At 38.2% G+C, this 15,733-nt stretch overlaps 1 protein-coding gene across 3 annotated transcripts in view; it reads right to left on the bottom strand.

Moving 5' to 3' along the window:
• Positions 1-15,733, bottom strand: part of bmpr2b (bone morphogenetic protein receptor, type II b (serine/threonine kinase)) — a 65,882-nt gene that overhangs the window by 33,419 nt on the left and 16,730 nt on the right. For all 3 annotated transcript variants that reach the window (XR_003292816.1, XM_026272194.1, XM_026272195.1), the window contains exon 2: positions 818-1,006. Coding sequence is in view for 2 of the 3 variants with exons in the window: in XM_026272194.1 (XP_026127979.1) it covers positions 818-1,006 (189 nt within the window). In the remaining variant the exon portion in view is untranslated. The remainder of the gene's footprint in view (positions 1-817; positions 1,007-15,733) is intronic.

Below are 15,733 nucleotides of genomic sequence, written 5' to 3'. Positions count from 1 at the left end.
CTGCATACCTTGGTTAAACAAGTGGTTATTTGAGTTACTGTTGCCTTTCTATCATCTATCATCGTCTGCCCATTCTCCTCTGACCTCTTACATCAACAAGGCATTTTCCTCCACACCACTGCCACTTCCTGGATATTTTATATTTTTCAGACCATTCTCTGTAAACCATTGTGTGTGATGGTTGTGCATGAAAATCCCAGTAGATCAGCAGTTTTTGAAATACTCAGACCAGTCCATCTGCCACCAACAACCATTCCACAATCAAAGTCACACAATCAAAGTCACTTTAATCCCCTTTCTTCCCCATTCTGATGCTCAGTTTGAACTTCAGCAAGTCATCCTCAACCACATCTAGATGCCTAAACGCATTGAGTTGCTGTCATGTGATTGGCTGATTAGCAATTTGTGTTACCACAAATTAAACAGGTGTACCAAATAAAGTGGCCGGTGAGTGTATATTATATTTAACATGACACTGAATGAAATCATGAATATTAATAAAGCTTTTATTAATTAAGATTTCTGAATTATAAGATATTTTTGTTTAATTTACTGAATGTTATAAAACAAAGTCATTCAACCTATTCATTAGTTTACGATTAGTTTAGTCAAAATGTTCTCATGTTCTTATAAACTAGTATACTGTCATTTTTCAGTGGTTAAAAAGCTTAGCATATAATAGTAGCACACTTTTAAACAACATGGAGATAATGCTTGCACTATATTATAGTTGCACTGTCTCTTTAAGAAAAACTGTCCACAGACAGTCCTCATAAGTCTATATGCAGAAGTTTTTGTGTTTTGAGTTCATCCTGACCTTGTTTGACCAGGCGGATCTCTCCGTCATGTGTTTTCTCCCACAGGCCGTAGCAGCGGCTGCTCTTGCTGCACAGGATGGTGTTATTTTCTCTGGTGATGTGCCAGTCAGCAGCCACGCTCTGCTCATCCACCTGCTGGTGCTGGTCATTAAAAGCACACTCCCGCTCTCTCTCCTCACTCTGAGCAGCTGCCGAGACACAAAATAAGAAAAAAAAGAAATGAGATTATTAACAGAACACACAACATCCACCAGGAACACTTCCTGTAGGCCTACATACACACTACGGAAAAGCAAAGTGATCATTACTTATAACAGTCCCTTTCAAACATGTCAGGCCACATGGCAGCCATCTTGGTGTCTATTATATATGTAGACAGATATTTAAGGTCACCATGAAATGTATTTTCTAAACACATATTACATGTTATTTTATTGTAAACAATTCACCCATGTAGGTTTTATTTTTATAGCATTTTTGGAGCTCACAATTTTTAACACATTATTCATAATTGGACATATGTGACCCTGGTCCACAACATCAGTTATAAAGATCAATTTTTTTAAATAAAGATTTATACATCATCTGAAAGCTGAATAAACAATATCTGGCCGATACTTGGTGATGCAAAAAATAAATAAATAAATAAATTATATATATATATATATATATATATATATATATATATATATATACACATACACATACACACACACACACACACACACACACACACACACACACACATACACACATATACAAACACACACACACGCACACATTTTGAGAAAATCACCTTTAAAGCTGTCCAAATTAAGTTTTATCAAAATTATCATGTTACTTATCAAAAATTACGTTTTGATATAATTATGGTAGGAAATGCACAACATATCTTCATGGGACATGATCTTAATATCCTAATGGTTTTTGGCATTAAAGAAATTTAAATTTTTTACTCATACAGTGTAGTTTTAGTTATTGTTACAAATACTGGTTTTGTGCTCCAGTGTCACATATATAGGACTTCTCCAATCATTTTGCCCCTTCAATCGTGATCATTTGCCACCATTTTTCTTTTTTGATAATCACTAATGGTAAAAGATCAAAATCTCCAAACCTATTGGCTAATATTACAAGTGAATAACATTTTAACATCACCATATATAATATATTCTAAATGGCTTCTTCAGAAAATTGTACTGCATTAAATGCTTTTTATATTTATACTTTCAGCAAAAAACTGACAATTAAAATGTCTACTATTCAATGTTCTACAATTCTTTTTACAAATTCCGAAAATAAAGAACTTAAAAAAAAACTCCACATATTTCAAAGCCACATCACTAAACAATGTTTTACACGATGTTCACTTATTAAATGTTCTGGTAAATTTAATAAACTTTCAGCTCAGTAAATTCATCTTTAACACAGATTTCCACCAAAATCGATGCAGAAATCGGTGCGCCTACTTGACTTTTCTCAGTCCTACAAAATGATTTTCTGCCTGGAGGAAGTTGAAGAGTTCATTCTGTGCGGAGGATAATCAGGATGAATGTGGATGCTTAAATCTGATCGATAGCTAAACCTTGATTAATCAGACGCAATAGGAGGGACGGGGGGATTTGAAACGGTCCGATGGCTTTATGCTTGGAGCCAAACAACAGAACACCTGGGGCCTCCACGGCACCTGCTGCTCCTCCATCCAACCACGTACACATTCGCTTACGTGTACACAATGCGCACCACCCAAAAAACTCCATTACAAAGCTTCCCGTAAGTCACTGTCATGACAACAAGGCAAGGGGGGGGGAACAACAGCGCACTGAGCGTACGTGCAGAAAACTAACCCCTTGAGCACTCCCGTGTATTTAGAGAACACACAAGCGTGATGACAGATAAGGGCCCAAGCCAACGGGACTGCCCTCATTTCTCAATCTCCGCTGCAGCTGGCCCGTGCTCACCCCAACTGTATCCAATGAATTAATCCTCTCTCTCGAACCAGCACTGTCATGCAAATCATCAGGCCAGTGTCTGAGTTACCGAGAGGGAAAAATCATAATGCCACTCGTTTAACAGGCTTGGTGAAGTCACGGATCTGGGCTATTGTATTCTCAGCGTTCAAACAAGTGAGCTGGGATGGGAAAAAAGCCCCCTGGTAGCATCATCGCCGGTATCCGCGTCCCCTTCGAGTCCAGAGAGAGTGAATTACCGCTGTATATCCCTGGGGGAGGCCTTTGTCTGCTCCTCTACAAGAGTGAAGCCTGAAATGGCTGCACCGGTTTGTATCCCGGCTGCACACACACACCAGCAAGTGGCAGCGCGAGCACGGATGAATGTGTCCTCAGCGTAGCCGCGGATGCCTGACGCTGCAGGACACCTCATTATACTGACCAACCCTTAATCTAAAACAGGGCTGCTCGACCCGAGACTGAGGCGCAAAACGGTCCCTCAGCGGCTTGGACAGAAGCAAATAGTTTCAGTTTGTGAGCCCCTCTTCAAAGACAAAACACAGAGCTCCACTGGGGGCCATAAAGGGCCACTGATGGTTTGGAGATGCCTCCCAATTACAGGGTAAAGATGGAGGATCCCGTCTCAACTGACGGTAATGAGGGCTGAGCCAAAAGGATGACGCTCACATCCTCTTCCTCTTTGAGCGCTTTTGTTAACGCTGTTATGAGAGAGAACCGGGGTGTAATATCACATTCATGATTGATTGTGTATTTTAGGCTGCGTCTTTGTTTTTTAGTCAGTGAGACCGGTCATTAGTCGCGACAGTTTCCTGTAATTTGGCTGCGAAGCCGCGCGCCTACCCCAAAACACAGGGGTGCAGAGGAACAAGAGCGGCCTACAACAGGGCCTTCAGATCCAATCACAAAGCAACACACGCTGAAGGAAAACACTGGAGTGTTTTGGCTGGCTCCAAAGCAACGCTTCAGGCCGTAAGTGGCTTAGAGTTCAAGTGCTGGAGAAAAACAGCAGGACACTAAACCTTAGAGCAGGTCACTCAGACACAATCTCTGTTTATTAGCATTTGGCGAAGGAGATTTCTCAACTGTCTTCTGAAAAATCGAAAGACTTTACCTTTGTCAAAACTGCCCCATGTTTCCAGTCACTTAAAAGCTGAATGGTGAAATAGCAGACCTGACAGTGCATAACAGGGCAACATACAATTTGTCTTTATTTACAGCTCTTTTGCCTAGTTTAAGAGGTATATTACAGAATTATGGGTTCTGAATAAAAAAAAAAAACAACAATAAAAAAAAAAAAAAATCAACAACAACATCTAGTTACTTGAAAAGTACTATTTTTACATTGGTTGTGTTTCGGCTTTTTTCTTCTACACTAATGAATTTGATACAGGCAGAGGTGGGCGCGCTGTCGCGGCTGTAGACGGTAATGTTTTCTCTTGGTGCCTGGTTCTAAATAAATGCAACTTATAGTCCAGTGCGACTTATACACGTTTTTTTCCTCGTCATGACGTATTTTGGACTGATGCGACTTATACTCAGGTGCGACTTGTAGTCCGAAAAATAGGGTGGTTTATCCCACTTTTGCCTGCAAGAGATGTATGCAGATTTTTCAGTCTTGGTCTGGCTAGATTCTGTCCTGTGTTAGGCAAATTTTTCAAATTAATGGACTTTCCATCACATACAACTGAAAAACATTGAGAATATCCAACCCTGTACCCATGTAAAATTATGTGCTATACATAAAATATGTGTAGTAGATAAAAACAAAATTTCATCGCAAACGTTGATCTGCCTTGAAAACACCCGGCATAAGAGTTGCGCGATAACGTGCGGCACCACTACGACACTCCCTTTACACATTGGTTCTGGCTTTTATTGACACAGAGCTTATTCTGGGACTGAACGCAACAATGTTACTAGGTCCCCAACCCGGGACATGTTTGCATTCACACAGAAAGGCACTCCGGCAATTTTCCGGGACCAACATGCAGTGTGAAAGGGGCTAGGGTGTATCTAGGCTCTGACTCATTCCCAGGGACAGCACATACTCTGTTCCCTAAACGTGCATCTGGAACACTAAACAAGAAACACTTTCACAAAGGCAAATATGATAGGCTGACTTCCAAAAGTTTTCCAGGAAAGCTAAAATTAAATATATCAATAATATATAACACACACACAGCAAGATAGATAGATAGATAGATAGATAGGGTTTTATTTTAGATGGGGAGGTTGTGTAGCTTGACAAAAATAGTTAAGAGGTGTCTGCCAACTGAAGGCACGTCATATCATGCCACACTGGCTATGTGTATTACAACACTGTTGATTATTATGGGAACAATTTGGTTTTGTTTCATCAGTGAAGACACTTTGTTGAAGTACTAGAGCTCATGTCTCTGTCATCAGCTCTGAAAGTGTCTGATGTAAAATGATATAAAGTGTGACCAATAGTCATCCAGACACATTGGGGGACTGGAAAATGAAAAACACAATATATATTTATTTTAATTTTTCCTTGAAATCTCAAGTGCCGTTTTACCTCCTAAATAGGTCTGACGGCGTTATCTGAACCTTTCATTCCTGCACAGTACATCTGGGATGAGACCATTCTGGTTAAGTGTTTTCCTCATACCATGATTAATTCAGCTTTCACCAACTGGCTCCGTTCCATCCGGACATGCAAGACAGGCATCGTCGAATCTTCCAAATGACTGGGCTCTTTATTTTTGTCTGGTCGGGACAGTGAATAAAGAAAATTCATCCACCTCTAGGTGGCAGGGTGCTCTGCTTTCTGCCAGGAAGAGGGTGGGTGCAGAGGAGGGGAGAAGGGAATTGTGGGATTGTTTTTGGGGGCAGTGGAGGCAGTCTGTACCAGCCTGACTCTTCCCTGCTACTGTTTGTGCACCAGCTCAAGGTTAGAGCTGCCGCTTGGAGGCCTGCCAGAATTTTCCCCAGATAACACTCAACTCTGACTTACTAGGGACCTTCAGTCTGTGTTAGTCCCACCTCCCAATCTTCATTTTAAAGGGAAAGTGCAGTCAAAAAAGCTGGTGCACTCCACAACAGCTGTAACTCACTTGTCAACTGCCGCCAGAAAAAAAGAGAAAACGAAACTGTGCTTTCTATAAAGAATACATCAGAGTAAAGGACTACACGAATCTAAGCCGAGTACAAATCGTGATTAATTTATCACGTCTCCACTGAGGCCAAAAGCTGAAGCTGCGTCTGCCAAAGAGCCGGAGGGCTTGTGTCCGTTTCCTTTCGAGTAGATTATCTGAGAGGTTGGCACAGGCCCCATCTCCTGCCAATGTCTCTATGGACAGGGAAGCTGTCAGGCTGGCTCTCAGATACAGAAAGGCACTGGAGGGGGCACCAGCAGAAACCTCACTCCAGCTTGGCCTAGGAGAACTCAGGGGCCAAATGAAAGGAAGGAGGATGGTTCAGCAATTCCAGGGCCATCTGGCAGAGCAGAATCATGCAAGACCATCAGGCAGTTAGATTAAGTGGCATATTGGTGTAATATAAAATGTCTGTGTACTATAGTAAGTGAAGGTAGGCTGCCTGATTTTTTTCTTTACAAAGCGATACCGTAGATCTTGTGTAGAAGTTAAAGTGTGGTGTGTGTAGTAAGACCACAGTGACTCAAAGGTAATACCATACATTGCATCTCAATACCACGGTTAGATCAATGTAAGTACTGCATGCTTAATTTAAAACAAAATGCATATTCCACAAATATATAATACATTATGAAAACTGATAGCTTGGATGTAAAGTGCAACTAGCTCCATCAAACAGAAACACAAAAATAATGACTGATTTCCATCTGCAATTGGTCATTCAAACAGATAGTCCCGCCTCCAGTCTCATATTACTGGCTGATTCAATGTTGGGTGTGCAAGTATGGTTAGGATGCAGAAAGCAAATCATAGAAAATTTTAAGAAAATCAAATGGACAGAGGGATGCACAAGATCAGTAACTTAGCGGTTTTAAAGCTCTTAATTAGCCATATTGGATATTTAAATGAACATGCTCATTTTCTTTATTTTTACATTTAGATTAAGTTTGTCATCATTTAATGCTCACCTTAAGTTATTCAAAAACACATGATTTAATATACATGCAACACTGTTAAATGTTCACATTTCAATATTTATTTCCATATATCCTGTTGTGATGCCTGAATTCACTGATTTTACTGTTTTATTTGAAATTGTAGACAAAACAGTATAAACTTTTAATCAGTTATCTATCAGCTCGTTATTATTGGCTATTAAAAAAAACAATTATATTAATATTATAAGAACATTGTCTAAGCACATTTAGCCAAGACAGGAGAAGCTATTTTACAGATATAAACACAATAAACAGACGTCATAGACGCAATAAAAATGGAGATTCCCTCACTCCCATAACTCTCATTATTGGTATACATTGAAGTTGGAGTACTTGATCCTAGTTTGATCCCTAAACCGAGCAGTTGCTCACACAAGCAATCAAAAAAGTAATTTGGCTGCAACAGCAATTACACAGCCATGTATTCATCAGGATGAGCTCAAGGCAGTGATCAAACACAGGAGAGAAAATTGACAAATCTGTTTAACAGGTAGGAATTTATGTGGACCTGTGGTTTCATAAAGTAACATTTACTGAGCCTCTGGGATAAGGCCATCGACTCGCTGCAAGGAACAGCAAATCGGAAAAAATAATACAATTACTGCTTTACAGCTTTTGTCCCTTTAGCTCAGGACAATTACTGTTCATTGTATCTCTGTGTTCACATTTAATCAAAGCTGAAGTAGAACACGGCTGCTCACCAAACACATGAGATATTCAGCTGTAGGGTCATAACATGTAAAATACATGAAAAGTTATCTTAAAAAGCTTTTAATGTCAATGCTATCTGGCTTTATATGCTTTCCGAAACAAAAACAGGCCTTTTAGATAGGCCTAATTAGCAAAACACCAGGCAGAGAGCATTTTATTGAGCTGAGCAGAGACTGTGGAGCTTGCAGTGCTGCTCAGTTTATTAACAATAATCAGAATCTCATCCACCCCATCCAGGACATTTAGCTTCTCTATCTACGCCTGCAGGACACCAGCTCCCCATCCCTGGACGCTACCAGTAATGTCTGCTTTATATCACGGTCATCTCAATAAGATTAGCCGAATTAATCTGAAAGCAGAATGGATGTAGATGGATGCAAGACAACAATGTGGTTGCGGAGTTGGTTTCAAAACAGGGTTCTGATAATCCAATAATCTGCTGATTATTTCTTGGATACAAATCTTACATCTTACTCAATGCTTTCCTTCAAGCATACATGCAAACTGAAGACTACGTAAAGCATGATATACACTGTTAGAAAAAATAAATAAATAAAAAATAAAAAGTCTTGTTGCGGCAACCTAGTCCATTTAAAACTTTATGCTAATGACCTTCTCTGAAGTGTTTAGTACGAAGCACTTGGGACAATTTGGCTTGTACACTTTTTTCCCCAACTCCAGCTTACTCAGCACCCTTTGGCATTTTTTCCAAATGCATTTTTGCAGGTTTTTACTGCAATGTGACATCAGAGAATTTTTGAGACTGTGATCAAATTTAAATGAAATAGAAAAAAATATATTAATTGTTAAAATGAATGGATAATGTCCCAGTCTGCTATTTTTACAGATTTTGTTTTTACAGTGTAAAATAATTACAAATAACTGCTTCAAACCACAAAACAGACTCAATGCAAAATTGCAATCCAATTTGTATCTAGCTTCTGCAGGCATTTGATGATGCTTTCATAAAAGCATATTAGTGTGCAGTGGCTGTTTGGGGCCCTTTGGGAGTCTTGTTGCCATTCCTCAGGAGTTTGCAGAGACAGTCTCCTTTCAAGACTTTGACTTCCAGGAATGAGAGTGCTAGTGCTGTGCATTACACTACAGCTCTTCCGCCTGTGGCTCTATCACTACAAACAGACAGAGAGAGAGAGAGGAAGGTTTTCCCTGCAATCCCACTTCCTAAGGACAAATCTGACCCGCATAAGTGAAGTCACTGGAGTCTCATGTTTGCCCCGCAGAGAGTCGCTTGCAGAGGAACACAGAGATGTTTAAACAAGAGCGACCAGCAAGTCAGTCATTAATCATCCGAACAACACAAAATTCCTCCTTCCGAATGGCCCTTGCAATACAGCGAAGCAATCCCAAGAATACAAAACCAACCCTAAAGGAACTATAACACTGCAAATAAAAAAAAATCTGCAACAAAATGGACATGATTCCAAAATGAAGTTTGTTTCCTGTAAACTGCCATTACCATGATTAAGTGTTTCCTATATGGACAGATGTCACTTTAAGGGAGACATTCAGTCTATTGGCATTGTCTAATGCAGGGGTAGGCAACATCGCTCCTGGAGTGCCACTGTCCTACAGAATTTAGCTCTAACCCTAATAAAAACACACTTGAACAAGCTAATCAAGGTCTTCAGGATTACTAAGGCTACTGATAAGTGAGTATTTTTTCAGGGTTGGAGTTAAACTCTGCAGGACATTGGCACTCCAGGACCGGCGTTGCCCACCCATGGTCTAACGGGAGCCATTAGTGTATTTCACATGCGAGAAGGGATTACACGCCATGCAACAGGGCACTCTGACCTAAAACTCACAAAAAAACAACCTCAACCTAATAAACAATCATGACCTCTGACCAGATCCTACTGTCTAGTGTCCAGACAGCTGGTGTGAGATGTGTACAATGCTGTGTGTGTGCGCGTGTATCTATGTCCAGACTTTGGGGGGGGGGGGGCTAAGTGGAGGAACAGCTAAGTCTGTCTGGACCCCTCCCCCCTCCCTTTTTCTGACGCACCCGGCTCTCCCTTAACACCAGGGGGTCCTAAAGCTGCTTTGGCCAATGTAACCCCAGTGTCTGTCTGTCTGTTGGGGGACTTTAAATTTTATATTTTATATTTTATAAAAATTTTATATATATATATATATATATATATATATATAAATATTGACATACAGCCCAAAAATACAAAATAAATACATTTAAAAATGTAAATACAAATCTGCTTCCAATCACATACTCTGGTCTATAAGAACCACAAAAACAGACAGAGTGATACAAACAGTAAAATATCCCAGTGTTTTATTAGATATCATACCACTCTCCAAACTAATATGATGTAGCCTAATTTTTTACACTCTAAACATTTAATTTTATTTATGTTTCAACAGCATATCAGTAGCAATGGCTAAATTCATGGCAACATTAACGTTATTTTTTTCATACATTTACAATACAATTTTCTAAAGCAGCAATTACTATAAAAACAGATACAAATTAACAGTAGTACTGATAAAAATTATGTCAAATCTTTCAATTTAATCAATGACAAAAATTCTTTAAAAAAATTTCTGGAGACATCTTTTAAAAAAATGTCTTTTAATGTATTTTTTGTGTAAAAATGCTGTGTAATATCATTCAAAATGGGACAGTCTATAAAAAAAAAAAAATAATTCATACCCAAGTCACAAACTGGTTCCTACTGCTCTTTCAATAAATATGAATGAGCGAGTCTTGAATGCCTAAATTTTTTATTTTGACCTTTATTTAACAATGCAAAACTCTTGAGCTCAAAAATCTCTTTTACAAAAGTGACCTGGCCAAGGTGCAGCACCAAAACAATCTGCCGACAACAATTAAAAACATTTACAAATTAATTCTTGCTTTAACAGCTCATTAAATCAAGGATTTAAATTTGTTAATTGACACTAAGGTCTGCAAGTTGTCTTCAAGACAAGTAGTGTTGTAAAAAGTTCCAATCATTGGGTGCTGCAAACTGAAAAGCTTGTTTTCTAATTTCAGTTCGTGCAAATATAACTGAAAGAATGTACGAATGTACAGAGAATAAGCTAAAGGAGCTTTAAGCTAAGCTATATGATTTATAAATAAATGTACCAGTGATTACGTCTGCGTGTTGATAATGACATCCAACCAACTCTATTAATCTACCAATTCAACATCTTATATAAATAACCGGTCATATCTATTTTCAAAACAGTAATTACTTCTTTAATTTACAACTGGATTCTTTTCGACATTAAATCAAATGGAATAATTAAATACTAAAATAAGATACGGTTTAAAACAAATTAAATGCTGTTAAATTAAAAACATTTAATTAAAACATTAAACGAATGCAACTGAATTAAAACAATAAATTAAACACATTTAATTAAAACATTATATAAATGCAACTGAATTAAAAAATGTAATGTAATTAAATTCAAGCATGAAATAAATGTAACTGATTTAATTAAATTAAAACATTTAATTAAAATGAAAGTAAAAAAATACAATTAAAAATATAAAAGTGTAAAAATTGTCAAATTAAAAAGAAATTAATTACATTTGATTAAATTATAAAAGGCAAAGATAGGCGAACTACATTGGACATTTGAACTATGAAATCTTTGATACATTATCACAATACGGTTGTTTGTCAGTAACAAACAACATTATTTTTTGTTTAAAATGGTTGAAGAATAAATGCACTTGTCTAGAGCATGCCGTCCCATCATCCAGCACATCACCCAGGCAACAGACATCACACAGCCAAGTCTGGGTCTAACTGAGTCGAGTCTTGTTAGCAGCAGACAAAACACACACACCATAAACATACACAATCTCACGTATGTAAAACCTGTGAGTGACGCTAATGAAGATGCTATCTTACAGCAAAGCAGACCGAGAACTGGGAAACAAAGTAAAGTCAACTTTGGTATAGGTCTGCAGCCGTTTACACCTTTCCCTCTTGGTTTGCATAGGAACCAGACATGTTCCTGCTTTCTTTTTGAACAGTGCACTTGCCCTTGAGTCATCTCGTCAAACTAGACGCCTTTAATTAGTGCGACAACTGTAAAACATTCACATGAACCTTCTCTTGTGGCTGTTTTTCTCAGTTGGGTGACTGAATGGAGTTGGCAGCGGTCCAAGAAGAGCGTTTAACGAGTATGAATCAACAGAAGCAGACGCAATTAAATCGATTACATCTCTCAGAGAACGAGGAAACACTTCCTCTATCGGCCCACCTGTGGGAAGCCACCAGAGGCACACACACACCCTGTTATGTCGCAGTCACGCTCTTAGCACTACAAACAAATCTCTCTAACAGTCAGACTCCTACTAGGACATGTCCTCACACGCTCCACCCGCAGCAAGTATTTTACAATACGCGCCTTTTTTCATTGGCTAAACGGCAGTAGTAGTCATGCATACAAGAAATGTCTAAATGGGGCAGGTAATGACAGTAAGTTCAATCAAACATTTTTGTCAAGTTCTTCGAAATCTACACTGTTCAAAAGTCCGGGGTTTATAATTTTTTTTATGTTTATGAATGAAGTATCTCTACGGCAGTTATGTAATCAAAAACGCATTAAAAACAGTAATATTGTGAAATAGTCACATGATCCTTCAGAAATCCTTCTAACATGCTGATTTGCTGTACAAAAATATTCTTATCATCGAAGATCAAAACAGTTGCTTGTATCATGGTTTCCATAAAAATATTACAAAAAAATGTTCTTGATGGCTTAATAAATAGAAAGTTTAAATTAATAATAATTATTTGAATCAGAAACATTTTGCGACATTATAAATGTATTTTACTGTCACCTCGATCACTTTATTTCTTTAAATAAAGAAAACACATAGCCTATACATTTACCCAAATCTTGGTAGTGCAACCTAATGTTAATGCTTTATATTATTTTATTAAAGTAAAAAGTGCCATACAAATAAAATTGAATTGATTACATTCACTTTAAAACTCTTTATTAGAGCTGCAACTAATGACTGTTTTTTCTGTCGACTAATCTAACGATTATTTTTTTGATTAGTCGACTAATCTAACGATTATTTTTATTACAATAAATAATCAATCTAATGTTCTTTTTTTTATTAGCTAATGAATCCTTTGGATAACTTTACCAAAAAATATATAAGTACAACTTCTAATATAATATTTCACCCTTTATTCATTTTCCACTTAAGTTTTTACAGTATAAAATAAATAAGAGGCAAATAAAATTATTTTACTATGGTAAATATGAGCTTATGATAGCATTTATAATTAAACCACAGTAGCCATTAATTTACAGTTGTCTGAGACGTCATGAAATGTTCTTTAGCATCAAAAACCATAAAATGTAGTCAGGGTTCTGCTATGGTTTAGCATGGTGTCCAGAGATCTGGAGCTGATTCGGGGTGGCTCGGTGGTTTGTGACTGTTGTCTCGCGGCGCGCTGTCTTTTAAGGGGCCGTTCACATATCACGTCTATTGCGCGCTCAAGTTCGTTATTTCCAATGTAGGCGCGCGACAATCGCGCTCATAATGGAAGCGACGTAATGGAAGGACGCTCGTTTTTTTCCAGGCGCGTCCGCACCGCATTGAGTTAAAAACATCTCACCTTTTCAGAATGCCGCAAGCGCAAGAATATCAGACCTGAACCAGGAAGTTGGTCACCAGATCACACAGTAACCAGTTAAACCGTAACACCGGAGAGCGCCAAGATGTTTTCCTCTGAGGTGCTCGCGCATCGCAGTTGTGCTGCCGTGGTACACCATATCGGTTTTACAAAGGGAACAAAGGGCCATTTTATTTGTCCTGTGTTTAAAGTATTCACGTTCTTTTGATAACAGTTGTCTCTGTTTTTGTGATAGAATGCAACTTTCTCCATTCCCAGTATGCCATTACGCGAGATGTAAACAAACAGTGTGACGCGTCGACGCATTTTACGCACGTCGACGTATTTTTGTAGTCGACGTAATCGATGACGTCGACGCGTTGTTGCAGCACTACTCTTTATTTTCAATAAAAGATTCAATTAAACATAATATCTTCTTTACACATTAAGTACATCCAAATCCTTATGTTCTCAATTTTTTTTCTCACAAATATAATGGATTATTTCATAAATTTCATATTACATTTAACACCATATGAACTACCCTTTCGCTTCTCATTCAAGTTATCTGATACTTTAAAACTTTCTAAAAATTAAAAAAATCAATCATGCAAAATTCTTGCAACTTACTTTTGAAGGATTTATTTTTTTAACTTGCTTTGTTTTTCTTAATTATGATATGAGGACAGTTGATCTTTATGACTTTATGCATCCCAAAAAAATTCTAAATTAACTTTAGTTCAAAAATTAAACATGCTTATCATAGATCAGGTCACTGCATGCATTAGATACATTTTCAATGTTTGCTTTAAGAAATTAATTGACAGAACAAAAAAGACTATCGCGTCTTTGACCCAGTAAATAGCTTTAACTACCATCTACATTCTACCTTGGTGTTTTTTTTTTTTCCAACACGGAGAGAGATTAATAAACATATTTATATATATATAAAAAAATATATAACCCTAGATATGAGGCTTCGTTCAGCTTCATTAAGGAAGGAAGTTCTTAATAAGGAAGCTTCATCACTGGGGAGGAAGTAAATGAATGCTTATTATAACACATACTGACGGTGATGAGCAGAAAGAGCAGTCTGAAACTTAATTTAGTTTCACCCTGCCTCATAAACCCCATGGTCTAATTAAAAATGATGATCTGAGAATAAAAGTCATGTTCGGACATGAGCTTGTACATGCTCAACTGTCTCTATGTGAGCCACGGTCAGTTAGGCTGGATATCGACAGGGTTCGAGACTGATGGTAAGAGTAGAGATGGAGGACAGCTCCTGCTCTCCATGTCGGTCACACTCCAGTACCTGGACACGGCTCACTTTCCCTCCATTCATCCATCTGCTCAACAGAACCTGGACCTCACAGCTGATTGCATTATTGGAAGGAGCACACTGGAGCAACCATAAGTCAAAGCAATGAATCCTAATTGTCAGCTGCTTCATTTAGGCCTACAACAACCAGGATTGTAGACGCACAGAAGTTTTCAATGAGAAACATTTCAACATACCAAGACTTAACACTAGTTTCCAACTAAGGAGTTAAATAAGCAATGATACCATAAATTAGATTTCAAATGTTACATGTTTTATTTGTTCATAATGCATAAATACTGTAATATGTCAAATCCACAAATAAAAGTTAACCAATTATTCATCTCTAATACCACAAATCTGAGCTTAGAAAAGTTTGGTCTGCCATTTACAGAAGCAGTAACGTCTTGCGCTTTCATGACAGCAAATCGTTGTCTCAAGGCCACCAGCTTGGCTCAATAAAACAATGCTCGGTTGGAAAGTAGAAGGTCAGCTAAGCTCTTGTGGGACAGCAACTATTTATAGTCCAATCCTACATCTGAATGACGCCAAGCCAAAACCCGAGTAGAGCCTCCAAAATCACGTCCGCTAGAATAAAGCAACTCTCTCAGCCTGCTATTTACACATCTGAGACCGAGGTGCACATTCACATGCAAAGCATCACCTTTTTCCTTCCTTTGAGGGGCTTGGAGAGGGAAAAAAAGGGTCCCAGCAGGGGCAATAGCCCTAGATTCGGACCCATCCCAAAGCTCTTAGCTCTTCAATAAATGCTGAATGGGCGCACAGCAGCATTTTGTGTTCAAGACGATGAAAGCCAGGAAAACTGCTGATCATGCGCTGAACTGGTGGACAGTCAAGACATTCATCGACTCCAATCTGTTGGGACGGTTTCCTTTGCATATTTACGAGACAGAATCATGATGACACATGACATTAGGTTGCAATGAAATCAGATGAGCTTTACTACAAAATAAAATTATGACGTGATTATTATTGTGATTTATTGGCAGGCAGTAATGTACACAGGAGCATACTTTTATCACATATTATAGAAGAGACGATGAGCCTCTGTGCTTTTCTTTGAATAGGAAGTATGTATGATAACAGCACAGGGAATGCGATGCATTAAGGCAGTAAAAGTAAAGATCCAGACGCCAGTCCCTCAA

Source organism: Carassius auratus, chromosome 9 (genome assembly GCF_003368295.1).
Source record: "Carassius auratus strain Wakin chromosome 9, ASM336829v1, whole genome shotgun sequence".
NCBI lineage: Eukaryota > Metazoa > Chordata > Actinopteri > Cypriniformes > Cyprinidae > Carassius > Carassius auratus.
This window is presented reverse-complemented; position numbering and strand designations above follow the sequence as displayed.